This window comes from Geospiza fortis, unplaced genomic scaffold, assembly GCF_000277835.1.
Source record: "Geospiza fortis unplaced genomic scaffold, GeoFor_1.0 scaffold281, whole genome shotgun sequence".
Lineage (NCBI taxonomy): Eukaryota > Metazoa > Chordata > Aves > Passeriformes > Thraupidae > Geospiza > Geospiza fortis.
Genome location: NW_005054340.1, coordinates 1,868,048 through 1,884,385, shown reverse-complemented (window position 1 = coordinate 1,884,385; position 16,338 = coordinate 1,868,048). Strand labels below are relative to the sequence as shown.

General features: G+C 36.0%; 1 protein-coding gene across 1 annotated transcript in view; it reads left to right on the top strand.

Annotated features, from left to right (window-relative positions):
• DNAH5 (dynein axonemal heavy chain 5) overlaps nt 1–16,338 on the top strand; it is a 115,845-nt gene that overhangs the window by 15,918 nt on the left and 83,589 nt on the right. The window contains 7 exon segments of the mRNA XM_005431686.1: nt 1,897–2,112; nt 4,334–4,441; nt 5,134–5,219; nt 5,985–6,306; nt 11,302–11,508; nt 13,182–13,353; nt 14,764–14,909. Coding sequence (XP_005431743.1) covers nt 1,897–2,112; nt 4,334–4,441; nt 5,134–5,219; nt 5,985–6,306; nt 11,302–11,508; nt 13,182–13,353; nt 14,764–14,909 — 1,257 coding nt within the window.

Sequence of the window (16,338 nt, the reverse complement as noted above, 5' to 3'; positions counted from 1 at the left end):
ACAATCTCCATATTGCATTCTACTTTTGCACAAACACAGGCACAGCAAATGAGATAAGAATTGTTTTTCTTTCTCTGAGGTTCAGAGAATGTGAAACCCAGAAATATTCTTGGGAAGAATTGTGCCTTGTTTTTCTCTTTGAAGAGAAATGTGGCTACAGTCATAGTGAAGAAAAATGAGTTAACTGAAAAATATCCACTGGAACTGGAATGTTTATGCTAGAGCTAAAGGAATGTAGTCTGTCGTCTGTTGATCTTCTGGAAACAGAATTTTGATGCTTAGTCTATCTTAACTATGCTTATAAGAGAATTGCTTGGATTTTTCATGCCTATGTTTCTCTATGTAGTGTCTTCTCACTTGATGTGGAGAGTTATAAAATAGAAATTAAAACAAGGAGAGTTACTGAACTGAATATATTCCAAAGATGTTGACAAGCTATACATTTAGAAAGGGCAGGGCAATTTAGTGAACTGAGAAGAATCCAGCTGTTCAGTTGACCTAGACTTGTTAGAAAGATAGCCTTTGTTTGTTTTTTTTTTTGAATACACTTCTGTGATAATTTTTTAATTTTATTTTTCTTTGTTCTTTTTTTCGCCTAAAGCGTAGTATTATAGGATAATTTGGCTTGGAAGGGTCCTCAGCAGGTATCTAGTTCAACCTTCTGTTCAAAGCCAAAGCAGGGGCAGTATGAGATCAAAACTGGTTTCCCAATCCTTTATCCAGTTGTGTCTTGAAGTTCTCCAAGGATAGAGAGATTGCACAGCCTTTTTGGGCATCCTATTTCACTGTTTGACTGTCCTTGGGATGAAATATTCTCTCCTTATATCCAGTCAGAACCTCATCCATTTCAATTTTTGCCCTTTGCTTCTTGGCTTTCTGTCCATGTGTTACTCTGAAGAAGAGCCTGACTCTCTTTTTCATGATCTCCCTGTACTTATTGGAAGCTTCGTATAGGCTTTCTGCATTTTTTTTTCATTCCCAATATGTGCTTGCAGGACTAGAACTTTATCCTAATACCTCCTGAAGCAACAAATCTTGCCTAGTTTGCATAAATTAGTGTAAATTTGTATGACATCTCACCATCAGCAATGAGCACTAAACTTGTCTTTTTCTATCAAATTGTCCAGTTGCTGCATGAAAATATGTAGTAAAATTAGGTATTCATTTGAGTCTTTTTAGTTCCAGAAACTTTCAGAAAATCAGTAGATTAAAACTTAAAATTTGAATCACGAACAACATAGCAAAATCTAGACCCTTTGTATTGATATCTCCAAGTGAGTTTATTCATACATAAATGTGATAAAAAAAATGAAAATTTTATTATAAAGAGAGCCACTATTGAAAGAAACCATTTCAAGCAAATCTGTTGACTAAGTACTTTGACTTTGGGACGAATTTAGCAAGTTTGGAGTAAGGTTTATGCCTTGTTATGAATTCAGAATGAAAAGTGGATGCTGCTATGAAGCAGCATTAAAACTTCGGGACGTAATTTGTTTTTGAAAGGGATTTTTGAACCTTGATTACTCAGTAAAACTGCTCAGCATGCAAACATTTTCAATCTCTGGAAACTGGGTTGTTATCTTGGTTATTCAGTAAACACATCAAACCCTGCTATGAAATGGAGGGAACAGAATTTCATGCTAGCTAAGGATATGTACAAATACATACATGTGCAGTTTGGTCATTTGATGAAGTATGTAATCCTGTAATGGCATTGATGGGTTAGTTTGCAGAGGTAAATTCTGTTACTCTCTTTATAGTGTTCATAATTGTTTATTGATGAAACTTCTACTTGCAATCAGGTTAGGATAATACCTACCTTTGTAAATTTTGTTCTAGCTAAAGACAGTGCCTTTTGTTATATGCTTGACATTCTTTAAAATTCTTTGTTTTAAGGAGTATCAAAATTGCTTCCACAAGGTAAAAGAGATTTTGGAACAAAATCCAGCTGAAAGACAATTTGATTTTAGTGAGATGTATATATTTGGAAAATTTGAAGCCTTTCATCGTCGTCTGGTAAAGATAATAGATGTTTTCAATACTATGAGAACCTACTCAGTTCTACAGGAATCTAAAATAGAGGGATTGGAAGGAATGATCACAAAATATCAGGTACACATTAGATTTTGTATATTGTGTCAGTCTAACTTGAACCTTTATGAGAAAATTATGAAAATTAGGAAAGTGTTTATTGAGAGAAAAATTAACTCTTTAATTTTGCTAAAATTACTGGGTGATAGCAATGTAAATATGTGATTACGGGGAAATGAGCAGACAAGATGAAAGAAAAGGTTCCAGTGGACATGTGAAAGAAGTTTGCTAAAATCAAAGCTGATTGAAAAAAGCAACAAAGTGGGGTGACTTTGTAACAGGAGTAATGGGAGCATGGTTTTATGCTGTGATCATGAGAAAAAGTGAGAAGTTGTACATTTTCATCTCAAATGTTGGGCTAGCTGTGAGTGCCCCTTTGTTCATTGGTATTACTATGCAGTTTTCTTTCTTTTTTTTTTTTTTTTTAGAGAAGTGTGACTTGAGCAACAAGGACATCTTTTAAGAATATATATATATATATGTTGTGTTCTTTTCCTTCCTTTCTCAGATAGCTTTCTTTCCTACCAAATGGAGTCTTTCTTGCTTTTACTGAGCCTGAGTTAGCTTACTTTTTTGTGTAACTTTATTAGTGCAGTACCATAATTATGGCACCTGTAAATATTAAAATAAATCAGAAGGTTTCAATGTGTGGACTTTGTAGACCGATTTTTGAGATCACATATGAGTCAGTGGCTGTACAGGCAAATATGTCATTCTAGTTTGCTTTACTCTGTCCTTTGCCTTTTTGTTATGGTCAGGAGTCAAACAGTTTGCTTTAGTGAAATAAGTGTAGTGTAAAATATGGCCATTCCGTGGTCCTTCATGGTTTGATTTTCTCCCTCTGTAGTCTGGGGTTTTGATTCCTTGAATACATCCTTCACAGTAGCCAGTTTTCTGCTTTTTTCTGTTCTACAGTCTTCTGAGAGCTAGCCGGGGCACAGCTGTAAGGGATAGCTTAGTCCAAGACTCTTCCATATGGGCAGGACAGGTGTGGACTGCTCTAAATTTTGTTTCCAATAGCTGCTCTCCCAAGCTGTACCACCAGGCTTCTCAGCAACACAGGTTGTTGAGAATTTTCAGGTCATGCCAAGGTAGGCTTTTGGTAGGCTGGAACACAGGAGTCTGATTTGTTTGGGGCATTTGTGTCTGAAAAGCTGCCACCAGTGACCATCAGCCCAGGCTGTGATGCAAGCTTTATAGAGATACACCTCATTGTCTGTTGCAAGTCCTTAAACAAGAACTTTGTGTGAGACCCAGCTCAAGTCGATTGTGTTTCAGGATGAAGGATGCTTAGGTAAAAAAAAGCTAAGTGGAAGGTTCTGCATAGGTTGTATAAAGAGCAGAAAAGTGATCACACTTCTTTTTAAAGTGACAAAATTGAGGTACTGAAGTATTTGACTGGACTATAGCTGTAGTTAGTATGTGACTGATTGTATGTCTTAAATTTTTTTTACAATAGGAGTTAACTATTTTGCTGTTCTTTATGCTTTAACACTTAGTCCCTATCTAGGATTTGCTTGTTGTTCAAGGAACAAATGGAATTTTTATTCACAGCAATGCAATGAAACTGAATTTCAGTTTACTTACGACAAAATGATGCAAGTCAGCTGAGCTGGAAATATGCTGAGTTTCATAGTTATACTGTAGTGAACTACTAGGATGTTGAACAGTATCTGATCATTAGAAATCCTTTACCTGTGTGTACACCTCAAGGGAGATGCTGATTAAGATACACTTACATGTGTGTAGACATCAACTGTGTAACAGAAGCCAGGAATACTAAGTTGTGGGCTGGTGATGTGCTACATCTCACTGTGCTTTTTTAATAATCTATTTATATATAGAATCAGCTGTTTAAAGGACTTGGAAAATAATGATGTGAAAATATTTTTCTCCTTCTGAACTTCAAGTTTTTTATAAAAATGTACTTTTGCATGACAGAATGTTTAATAAGTAAAAAAATGTCTTTGATGGAAAGCAAGTCTGAATTTTCTGTCAGTTTGAATTGACTTAAAGCAGAATTAAATAATACAAATGAAATTTGAGCAGACATTACACCAACTTGATTCCTGCAAATATTTCTTTTAAGGGGTTTGCTTATATTGCTCAGTAAGTACTGGGAGCTACTAGCAAAGGTAAAATGTGAATGTGCACAGCCTCTTGTGCTAAATGTTTGGTGTGGTAAGTCTTTTTCATGAGGCATTTTTTGGTAATAACTTTCTTTTTCTGTGAAATTGTTTAGAGCATTGTCGACAACATGAAGAATAAGCATTATGATTTCTTGGATCAGCGGAAGACTGATTTTGACCAAGACTATGAAGAGTTTTGCAGAGACATAAATGATCTTCATGTAGGTTTATGATAAAATGATACAAAATAATTTAATTTATTGAGGAATCCTTATTATCTGCTCTGAGTTACCACAAAAAATATGCAAATGTCAAAGTTTGTATTCTGAAATTGAAAAATTATTCCAATATATTTCCACTTTGAAGCTTCCATTTAATATCTTTCAGACTAGTTTAATGGAATGGGCCATTGAGGGCCTCCAACAAAAGGATTTTTCATTACTGTATGCTGGCAAGAATAACAAAAATGGGTGATTTCATTGAGTGAATAGGAGCGTAGTACAAATAAGTCAGATAATTAACTTTCCAATAGTTCTGAAATCACAAGTTGGGAAAATAAAAGGATATATGCAGAAGAGAAAAAAAAAATGCTTGTCTTGCTTTGGTTGCCAGAGAGGTAAGCAGGCATTCTTTGATGCCTCTCAACATGGTGAAACATTGGAGGGTACAGAAGCTTTTGCTGGTTGCAGAGCCACAGAGGGAACTTGGAAAGAAAATGCCTTGCAAGTTGGCTGTGTTTTGTTTAATTATTGTGGGAAAAAATAAAGGGAAAAATAATACTTATTGAGATTAGTTTCACATAAACAAATTATCTTCTAATACATTGCATGTTAAACCCTGTCAAATAATACTTGGCATATTTGATGTGTGTTTTAGGGACTTATCTGATGTAGAATTATTTACTCTTCTTCAGGATCAATTAAGGAAGTTCATGGACATCACCTTTGAAAGTATTCTGAACACTGAAAGGGCACTGAGCACATTGCAGAAATTTGAAAGGTAAGATGTCCTATTTAGATTGCTGAAACTCTGCCAGGCAATGGAAATAGAATGCTGGGGATGGTGGAAAGGGCAGGGGGAGGGAGGAAGAGCAGAGCAGGAGGCATTTTCTTAAATACAAACAAAACCAAACTCAACCTCTTTACTCTCAGCTGTTCAGCCCTGTTAAGAGTTGTCTTAGTAGCTTGAATGAATAAAAGCTATATTTTTTTGTATCAGCAACTGCAAAATATAAGGGACTTTGAACTTCGTCTTTCAAAATTAGCTTAAGTACAGGAAAACTTTGTCTGTTAGCATATTTGCTTTAGCTTTGTGCTCGAACAATGGCATTAAATTTGTCAGCACAATGCAGTTAGAAGAGAGCAAAATGCTTTTATTAAGAAACAGTGAAATTTGTCTTTATAAATTAACATTGTTGTAAAACAGCCTCACTCTTTATTCTGTCAGTTTTTGTATTATAATCTGTTTAACAGAATAGACAGCTAGTGAATTGGTTACAGTTTGCTGCACATAATTTCAGCCCAGTGTTTGAAAACAGTGACAAAACAGAAAATGTGTAGGCTTACTTGGAAACTTTTATCATCTGGTCTAAATCTTTGTTGCTTGGATTCAGGTTGTGACAGCATTTGTTCAAGCTGAAAACTCTGCTGCCAAAGTAGTTATTTTCTAAAGCATGCAAGGGAATCTGGAACAACTGTTTTCCAACAATGCATTAGAAGGATTTCAAAAGTGTTGAAGGAGTTTTTTCATTATTTTTCTAAGCAGGTTGCAAATCCCAAATCTTGGCATTGATGAAAAGTATCAGAAAATATTTCAAAACTATGGCCATGACATAGAAACGGTCTGTAAGATCTACACTAGGCACAAGAAGGACCCTCCACTGGCTCGTAATCTGCCTCCAATAGCTGGCAAGATCTTGTGGGCGCGTCATCTGTTCCATAGGATCAAGGAGCCCATGGAGACTTTCCAGAGACATCCAGCAGTTCTACAAACACCAGATGGCAAGAGCATAATCCACAATTACAACAAAGTAGCAAAAGTTCTTATGAAATTTGAGGTGATCTACCACAGGGAATGGCTTCAGCAGGTAAGCCAGCTGATTTTGATTAAAGGTATTCCTTAAAGAAAAAAATAAAAAATGGTGTAATCCCTGGTCAGCAGCAGTAGTCAGGCATGCTTAACCTGATTTATGATGACTCTCAAGTGAGGGATGGAATAAAAAAGTTATTTTAGAAGAAAGTGTTCCTGTTAAAAAAATAGGGCCTGTAGTACTTGTAGCTGATTTTAGGGACAACTGAAAGACCTTTCATTATAACTAAGAAGTTAGGAAAAAACCATGTAATGACTATCCAGTGGTAGGCTTAGCTGCTCCTCTGTCTCTGCCACATTCTTCTGACTGGTGCAAGATCATTATGTGTGGGAAGAGGAGTTTTGCCAGCTGGTTGGCCAAAAGTGAAAGCAGACACAGAGGTTTCCTCTGCCCTGGATAAAACGAATTTTGAGTGATAATCCCTAGGTTCACTCTCTAAATATACATGTAAATAGCATCCAGTCTGAACAGGTAACATCATACTCAGTGCACAAGTGAGCCAGTTGTGGGTTAATCCTAATAGGCAGCTAAGCACCACATAAATGCTCATTCACTTCCCTCCATGCACCCCCAGTGAGACAGAGAAGAGGAAAGGAAAAGCAAAAGCAAGAAAAGTCATGGGTCAAGGTAAGTTGTTTAGTTAGTGAAGGAGAAATGGAGAAAGAAAAGGGCTGCAGAGGCAATTTCTCACCATCTCCCAGTCAAACAATGTCTAACCAATTCCAGAGCAGAGGGTGGCTAACCCCTTCAACCCCTGCCTTTCCCTTTTTATTGCTGAGCATGATGTTATATGGCAAGGAATATCCTTTTGTTATTTCATGACATCTGCCTGGTTTTGTCCCCTCACAGCCTCTTTTGCACCCTTCATCCCCACTCCCAACCTATTCACTGTGTGGACAGAGTGAGAACAAGAGGAGGCCTTGATGCTGTGCAAGCACTGCTCAACTGAACCATCCGTGTGTTATCAGCTTTGTTTTGATAACAAATCTGATGACACCACATAAGCTGCTATGAAGGAAATTAAATGCTAACAGAGCAAATTAACCCAATCAGAACCAGTACAAAGTAATTTCATTTCCTACTGACAATTTTGGGATGCATGTGTGTGGGGGAAGGGGCAGGTGAGGCCTTGCCCTGGTGAGGCAGCGTACCTTACCCCTAGAGCCTGTATCCCAGCCCTGCAGCACCTGCCAATCCCTGGCACACCGGAGGTACTGATCCACATCCACCTCTGGGGCCCCTAACCCAGCTCCTGAGTGGCCAAATGACTGGAAGTCCCACCCAGGGGAAGGGCCCTAGGAAGGCCAAAGGGTGTTTAAAGCTGAATATGAGGCTATCTGATGTTTTGACTCTGCCTTCTCTTGGAATTTCTGTCTGAACACTGCTGGAACCCAGGAATTGATGGCTACATGTGTGCTATTCTATATATTTTCTGTCTTTCTTTATCTTTCTTCTAATTCCCTCTTGGAATTTTTGGAGTAACTTAAAATCAAGTGGGCTTAGAGTTTGTTAAGTTGAATGGGCCAAGTTAATACTTTAAGAAGTATTTTATGTTGACTGAATATGGTACTAAACCTTTTGCCAAAGTTCTGTGATTTTCTAAAGTTGCCAGTAAGGTTTTTTGCTGTTTTGATCTCTTGAGAATACCTGGTTGGTGTTTCTCCCATGTGTGTAACTCTGGGTACGTGAACAACCATACACCCTTTTTACATGTCTCGTTGAATGAGTTGTTTGGGGCCTTACAGGCAGAATACTTGGTAGCCTGAATATTCTTCAGAGAGCATGGTTTACCTTAAATTCAAAATCTCCTTTGACTCATTTTACTCTCTTGGGTTTTGTACATAGAACCTCTGACTACCTTTATATGGTCAGATGGCTTCTGCAGGGGTTACTTGAAAGCCTTGAAATCTCTGCAAGTTTCTACTATTGTTTTGGCATATTTTTCACCTCCAGTTTCTTTGTTGCCTTGTCCAAAAACATCTTATAGAAAAATTGGCCTTAACCTTACAAAGCTGAAAAAGAAGGGTCAGTACCTCCAGATTGTGGTTTTGAAGGCAGTGTGATGCTTGTCAATGCATTTGCCGGTTGTTTTTGGAACTCAGGCCTAGCTTTTGCACACTGTGGAAATCTCTGGTGCTGATAAACATCAATCTTCTTGAAGGTAGTCTTAGACCAGATCTGGGACCAGAGGTACCACCTGCCTTTTCTCCAGTCTGAATATATAAGGTTTCCCCCATCCCTCCTTTTCCACACTTGCATTTGACATGTGATGTGAAGTGTAGTTGAAAGAGTCACCAGATTTGATTGTCTGATACTGTAAGTGGGAATATTTTGTATCAATTTGGTATAGTAAACTAGGAGAAATGATTGCAATATTAGAGTACATAAAATATGCTGTATTGAGACTTAGTGCTGAATATATATTATTGATGATTAATCTGAAATTGAGTGCAAACTGGGAATCAAGGAACCTGAACAGTAGCACCTCAATTGTTGTTTCATTATACGTTACGGCTCAGGAGCATACTATCCTAAATTGGCACCATTAACCAGCCATAGTTGGTCCTGCTTCTAGGCAGTAATGGAAACTGCTGCTTTACTTAGACAGGTTTTTAACTTTAGTGCTTATTCTGCTAGCATAGAAAGTTCATATGTTTTCATGTACTCTTCATAGAGAGTTGGTGCATAGCCCTTATGTTTTATGGAATGAATTGTAATGCTTCAGGAAGCCTTCTGCATTTGTTTAGTGTTTCTATCTTGGACTCAGTTTCTTTTTTGATTCCAGTACTGAGCTGAAATCATTCAAAGTATACTGATGATAGTTTTCACTGCCTTGCCACATCTGTAAAGACTAAGGAGAATGTATGATTCTTGTGGGGCTACATCTTTGGCTAGATGATCCTAGTGATCAGATTTTTTGACATGTACTGTGCCTTGATGGAACAGTCAAGTACATTTGCTTTTCATCTTTTCTGAAATAACTATAACATCCCAGGCATCTCCCCTGAAGTGGTGCCTTCCTTTATGATGCCCAAATCATCTGAGTTCTGAATCTGATCTGTGCTAATCTGCACTGATCTGTTGTTACCTGTCTGTTTTCTCCTATAGCAGTCAAATCACACTTGGCAGCTATATAAACTTCCTGAGCCTTCTCCAACTTTATACCCATTAAGTGGGAACAAAGAGAGGTGGGTTTCAACAATATTTCAAGTTTGAAACATGCACACATGAATTGAAAAGACATGAAAAGTATATTCACTTTAACACACGTGCACTAGTCTACCAGGTACGGCAAAAAAAATGTGACTACTGCTCCGTAGTCTCTTTCAGGCAAGAAAAGTGCACACGGGTGTGGATGTGAGTGCCACAGAACACAAGGTGGAGCTCCTGCTCTACACCTGAACAAAAGAAAAACACGAGAGGGGCAAGTGTCCTGTGGGGAATACAAATCCAACAGAAATAGGGCTCCAGCTCCTACTACTTTTTATTCTTCTGTACAATGTAAATGTTAAGCTTAGTGTCACTTTCTGAGATTTCTGAACATTTTTGCCCCTATTTTTTCTACTTGTTAATGGTTAACATCATGTTAATTCAAGGGGTTTTTTAATGGCAATTTTTTTTTTCGCTGTAGCAAACGGTGTTTAACTTGGACATATCAAAATAATAAAATACCTGGAATTGTAAAAGTTACTATAATTTTTGGCAGTGTAAGATTTGTGCCTTCAATGTACCCCTTATTTCCATTGCCATTTTCTGTTACCTTAACAATGAAAACTGAATGAGAAGAAAACATAAATGGGAGAGGAAGACTTGAGAGTGGGAATAATGAGCATGAAGCTCAGAAATGAGTACAGTAGAATTTGCTGTTGAACTTTACAGAAAAAAAACAGCTTCTCTTTAAAGCCATTGAAATTTTTTGTTTCTTGGAAGACTGATGATAGTGGATAGAGCATGACATCTTCATTCACAAAAATTGATTAGATTATTTCTTGAAAAATGCTGTGTAAAATGTCTTGATAGTACATAATATTGCTGAAGCAAGGAGTATGCTCCACTGTATTTTAGACATTGAAAGGTCGTGCAAATTTTCTGTGTTCCATAGAAAAAGAAAAAAGTGCACTGAAAGATATCAATGGGTTCTGAAACTATGGCGTAGAAATAAGCTCCATCTCAATGTAATGTGGTACATGAAATTTGAGGAGTGAATAAAGAACAATAAAGTTACGTCAACCAAGAACAACTGGAAAATAAGAATAGCAGCAAAGTTTTTAACGTAGGAAAAATTAGCCTGCCTAAGGCAGGATTGCTTTTTGGTGTCAGCCAAATTTTCAGTGTGTGGTGGTCTAAGGAATGTTGTCCTTTGTAATCACATAGAGAACAAATGGTCTTCTGATATTTAAATAAGGCAGTTAAACCAATTATGTGACTATGCTTTGCTTTTAAGAATTTAAAAAAATCTATAATAAGCATTAATTTTAGTATTTTAAACGATTTGCCCTGGTGTTGGTTATAATTATCAGTACCATTAAGATTGGTATATCTATTAGCTATTGGAAAACAAGCGAAAGGAGAAATGGGCATAAGTTTATTCAAATGATATGTGAAGAGGTTATCCAAGAATACTTTAATTCATTGAGGAAGTTATGTGCAGCGTTATTGCAGAATATGCAATAAGTTCTAAGGAGATGAGGGTTAAGATTTAAGATGGTTGAAGCAAGAAAATCCATGGCTCTGATTTTGGACTGTGGAATGTGGCTTATAACATCCAAGACTCCACAAAAGAATATCTGTTAGATAAATAGCAGTTTGATTATTAAGCATTTGAGTCCATAGACATTGTGTTAATAAATTTTGGTTTTGGATTCATATAATGTATCAATCTTTGTCAGCAGTACTTGATTTTAGTATCTTCAAAAGTGATATTTACATGCAAACCAAAGTATTTTGTTGTAGTGGCTTTTCTGATCAGAATGATGACTTTATTTCCTGCAGATTGAATTAACTAAAAGAGGACTTCAAGCAACTCTCTTGGTAAAAACTCCAGAAACAGGAGAATTATTTGTGAATTTTGACCCTCAAATATTAACTTTAATCAGAGAAACAGACTGCATGGCTCACATGGGCCTTGAAATTCCACCATTTGCAAGTTTTATTCAACAGCAGAGAGGCTGGTACAAGAAGATTGCCAACAATTTGCATGTGGGTTTACATTAGTTATTTTATGGATGTGTGCTGTGCATTAAGATGCCTGGGTTCTATACATATGGAAGAGGATAAATGAAGATTGATGCTTATGCACTAAGAAAACATCTGCAAATCTATTTTCTTATTTGTATGATTGTCTTGAGGCACTTAAAAATGTTCTTGGCTTTATGTTTTCTGTGAAGTTACTTCGCAGATATCTGGGTTTGGGGAAGCTTGCAGAGTCTGGGGCAGAGATGAATGGGGAGGAAAGGAAGCTTACAAAATGCCTTGTGTTGTTGCTTGCTTTCTAAATGATAAGCAGTTTATCTCTTATCCAATAATGAAGTCAACATTGGTCAGCATTTGTTTTGAGAGGATACCTGAGAGGGAGGAACAAGTGGTCCACTTTTAAAAAGTGTAAAGCATGCAGCAAGCAGCAGCCTTTTTTATGTTTTTCTGGCACTGGTGTTTTACACAGATGTCTGTGGAACAGTTTAATAAGAAGTGAAACTTCCCTTTCTCTTGTCTTTTAAGTCCTTCAGATCATTTTGTCTGCTTATGAATAGACAACATTCTCAGTGACTCAAGATGGGAATTCAAAAATAGATGTCCAGAAACCTATAGGTTTATAGTAGTCAAATGGCTTTATAATAGTCAAAGGACTACTTTGAAATATAAAAAAAAACCCCATAAGTAATAAAGTCTTTATGAATTTAAGTTGTAATGTTATTACCAATCATGTGAAAGTAGATCAATGGGTTAAAGAGCTATTAAAAAGAAAATAGTATAATATAGTTCTGGTAAGGCTGATCTTACTAGAATTGCTGGAAAGTTCACTCTAGATGGTCTTTCTTAGGCTTTTTGTCTTCTGTAACACTCATTTATCAACTGAAATTTGCAAGATTTTTGTGTTATGTGGTTTAAACCCAGTAGGCAACCAAATGTCACACAGCTGCTCCCTTACTCCCCTCCTTGGAATGAGGGAGAGAATCTGAAGGTTAAAATATAAAACATGTGAGTTGAGATAAAGACAATTTTAATAGGGAAGGCAAGAGGTGCATGCACAAGGGAAAAAGATAAGAAATTAATCTAGTAAAACTAGGCAGTATCACAGCTACTTAGGGAGACAAACACCGTAGCTCTGAGTGTTCCCCTCCCTCCTTCTTCTCCCCACTTTCATTTTTAAGCATGATGTCATAGGTATGGGATCCCAATAATCAGTTGGGGTCCTGGCTACGTTCTTTCCCAGTGTCTTGTGTGTTCCCAGTCACCAGCAGAGTAGTGTGAGAAGCAGAAAAGGACTCAATGCTGTATAAGCACTGTTTAGCAATACCCAAAATATCAGTGTGTTAATAACACAGTTGTGGTCACAAATCTAAAACATGCCATCATGTGAGCCCTTGAGAAAGAAATTAACTCCATCACAGCATCAGTGCAATCAAAGATTGGTTTCTGTGTGAAGTAGTGCTTCATACAGAGCAACAAATGTATGTAGAGATATAAAGAGCAACAAATAGTGAACTTATGCAAAAAATAATGAAAACCTTTCCCGAGCAATTAATTATAACTTCTTAAGAATTTCAGAAATGTGCATACAGATGAATTTTCTTAGTTTAAGTAATAAATGTGTGTACACGAAGAGGTTCAAATCAGTGTATATTAACTAATATTTTCATTATTTATTTCAGGTGATGTTGGCAGAATACAAAAGAATTAAACTGAAAATACAACACCCTTTTGAACAACTGATGGCTCCTCAATTAGTAAATGTAGATGATGCTATCCAGCCAGGTCTAATGTTACTGAACTGGACATCCTTGAATATTGAGAAATACATTAATACAGTTTTTTCTAAGCTAGGTAGGTTACTTGCCTCCTTCCGTTAACTTCTGGTTATTTGTTCTATACATATGCAAGTTATATTATGAGATTACAGTTCTCTACATGATTTGCACTTAATTGATTTATATATAAAAGATATCAGAATTTTCACCTGTCCCATATTTCATGAAATATTTGTTTTATAACACCACCTTCTTTTTGTCTTGTATATTCATCAAATTTTTACTAATGTGTATGTTAGGCAGTTGGGATTACACCAAACATAAAGTACAGCGCAAAAGGCCCAGCGTATTCTGAATTTAAAGAATGATGGCTACTTTTTAAAAGAGCTCCTAGGTTTTGGACTTTTCCTAGTCCTGCTTTTTTGTTTCTATAATGTACAAAACAACTTCTCAAGGAATAAAACACTGACTCAGTTGGCACTGTCATTGCTCAATAGCATTTCATATTAATTTTTTTTTAAACATCAATCTCTTTAAAACTAATGCACACACATCTTGGACAACAGCTTTAGAAAACAGATGAGCTTGTAGTGTTTTCAGAAGATTATCACAAGGTTGTATTGAGATGTGTTTTTTTTCTGAAGATAGCAAATTCCTTTTTCTTCAGCCTAATTAATACAGCAAACAGATTTTGTTTCTTGAAATTGCATAAGTAGTTATAGTGGAAATTTTCTTCAGTTGAAATGGCAGATTAAAGTGCATTTTGGATGCTAGCCTGACATTATGCTTAATTTAATTTTGAATTTAAAAAGTAATTTGAGTCTGGATGAGGCACGTTGCTGCTATTTCAGCTTCAGCATTGAGAGCAGATTGCTAATAAACTTTTAAAATTCTAGTGATTGTTTTCTGTTAACTATTGTTTGGCCTCTAACATTTGTTTGAAGCATAGGAATAGGAATTTTATTTGTGAAAAGTTACTGTGGTGTAACTTGTAGTAGATTCTCTAAGTTGTAACTTGTTCAAGCTATAGGAGAAGATGAAACATTGTTGGCACTCATTTAAATGTTAATGTCTTCATGTTTGAATTACATATCCTTTAAGTTAATCTTATATACTTTTATAATATATACTGTATTTTATGTAAAAAGCTATGCGATATATATTTGTACAATAGTTTATATTTATACAATATTATAGTTATCTTTTAGCATGTAGATAGCATGTGCTAGGTAAGTATCTATTATGCAAAAAGTTAATTATGGTTCTTGTGGTGAAGCTTGCCATAAAAGTTTAGATGTTTGGGATAAATTGGTTAAGGTGCAGAATTCATATACAGTTCAATATGATAGTTTGTCAAGGTAAAATGACACTCTGGATTGTTTGGTAACACTCCTGTTTGTTGAGGTAAGGCAACACTGAGGGACTCTGCAAAGGCTATTAATTCAAACTTTTAAGCTTGTCTTGTATGTTCTGTTTTCTTCAAAAGCTGGGCTGGAGTTATTGATTGATCGAGTGAATGACTTGGTTGAATTTCGTATTGATGCTGTCCTTCGAGAAATGAATAGAGTGCCACTCTGTATGTTGCCAGAAGATGAACCACAGAGCTGTGAGGAATTTCTTCAAAAGACTAAGGTTAGTAGATAAAAGTTTCATGAAGAAGAGATTGATGATTTTGAGTTTACATATGTTTCTTTTTCATGAGATAAAAGCTCTGAATGCAGAATTAATGAACCATACATGGGATACAATGGAAATCCCCGCTTGCTTGGCTGGGATCTTAAAAAGGAACAAAAGTACCAAATGCAAAGAGATCTGAGCTGAGGTGTTCTATTCTATTCATTATTAATGTCAAGCCAGATAGTGTATGATATTTCTTTTATGCTTTAGTATCACTCAAAAATTTTACCTCTATGATAGTATGTTTTTTTTTTTTTTTTGGTCATCATTCCTGTTTAAATAAGGGAATTCTCCAGCAATTGCCTGAGGAGAGTAAATACTATGGAAAGGATTGTGTAATGAGTATCTCAAACTCTCCGGAGCTGGTAATGGGATGTGCAAAATATATGCAGGAGTACCTGGGTGAAGGTGTTCTGGGAAAACACTCTTCTTTCACCCCATCAAAATACTTTTATGTTGAGGGTAATTAAATATAAACATATAAATTGTTGGTTAGAAAGCTGATTAAGGTCATAATTATGTCAGAAGAATTTTATGAGGCAATAGTAAGGTATTGTGTTTTAGTTTGTAATGTCTAATGTGTTTTCTCCTGAAATAAAATTTGGTTTGAGAAAGACTGTAGTAAATCAAGTACATAATCCCCATTCCTTTTCTCTTGTAGCAATAGCTATTACAAATGAAATTTTTGATTGTCTTAGTGTTTTTAACTCTTTGACCATTGTAACAACTCACCCTGTTGTTAATTACAGAGTAAAATTTAAAATAATATTACATGGAATGAGTAGCAGTTTATGAGCCTTATAATACATAGTTGTTTTTCTTGATCCTGCTGCTACCTTCCTGATTGGGCAGGTATTAAAATGTATATTCAGTAAGGTAAAAATATGTGAGAGTGAGCACAAAATCTTCTCTGAACACTATGGTAGCTTGAAAACTTGAACTTCTACATAGCAATTACACACACACACCGCAACTACAGTGGCCAACTGAGTTGAGTTAGCAGAGTAAGTGGTATAAGAACCCCAGTTATGGGTACAGTGAAAATAGTAGCAGTTTGTAAGCTTACTGTAATTTTTAATTAGAGGGGACTAGAAATACCTTTGTCACCTAACAGGTGTCTTTAAGTTTCTAAAGTAATTGCTGCAACAAAAATAATTATCCAGAAGAAAAATCCCAGAGTACTTTGTTTAGTGTTGCTGTGATATTACAAGTCACATCTGCCTTCTCGCTCAACTCAACAGAACCATTAGGAAGCCCAAAGATTATCTTAAATTTTGGAAATGCCTCAATATTTCCGATTATTGATTTTTAATTAAACAAAGGTAGTCATGTTTGTTTAAGCTGAGATAAGATAGCAAAGAAGTAAAATATTAAAAGGCCATTG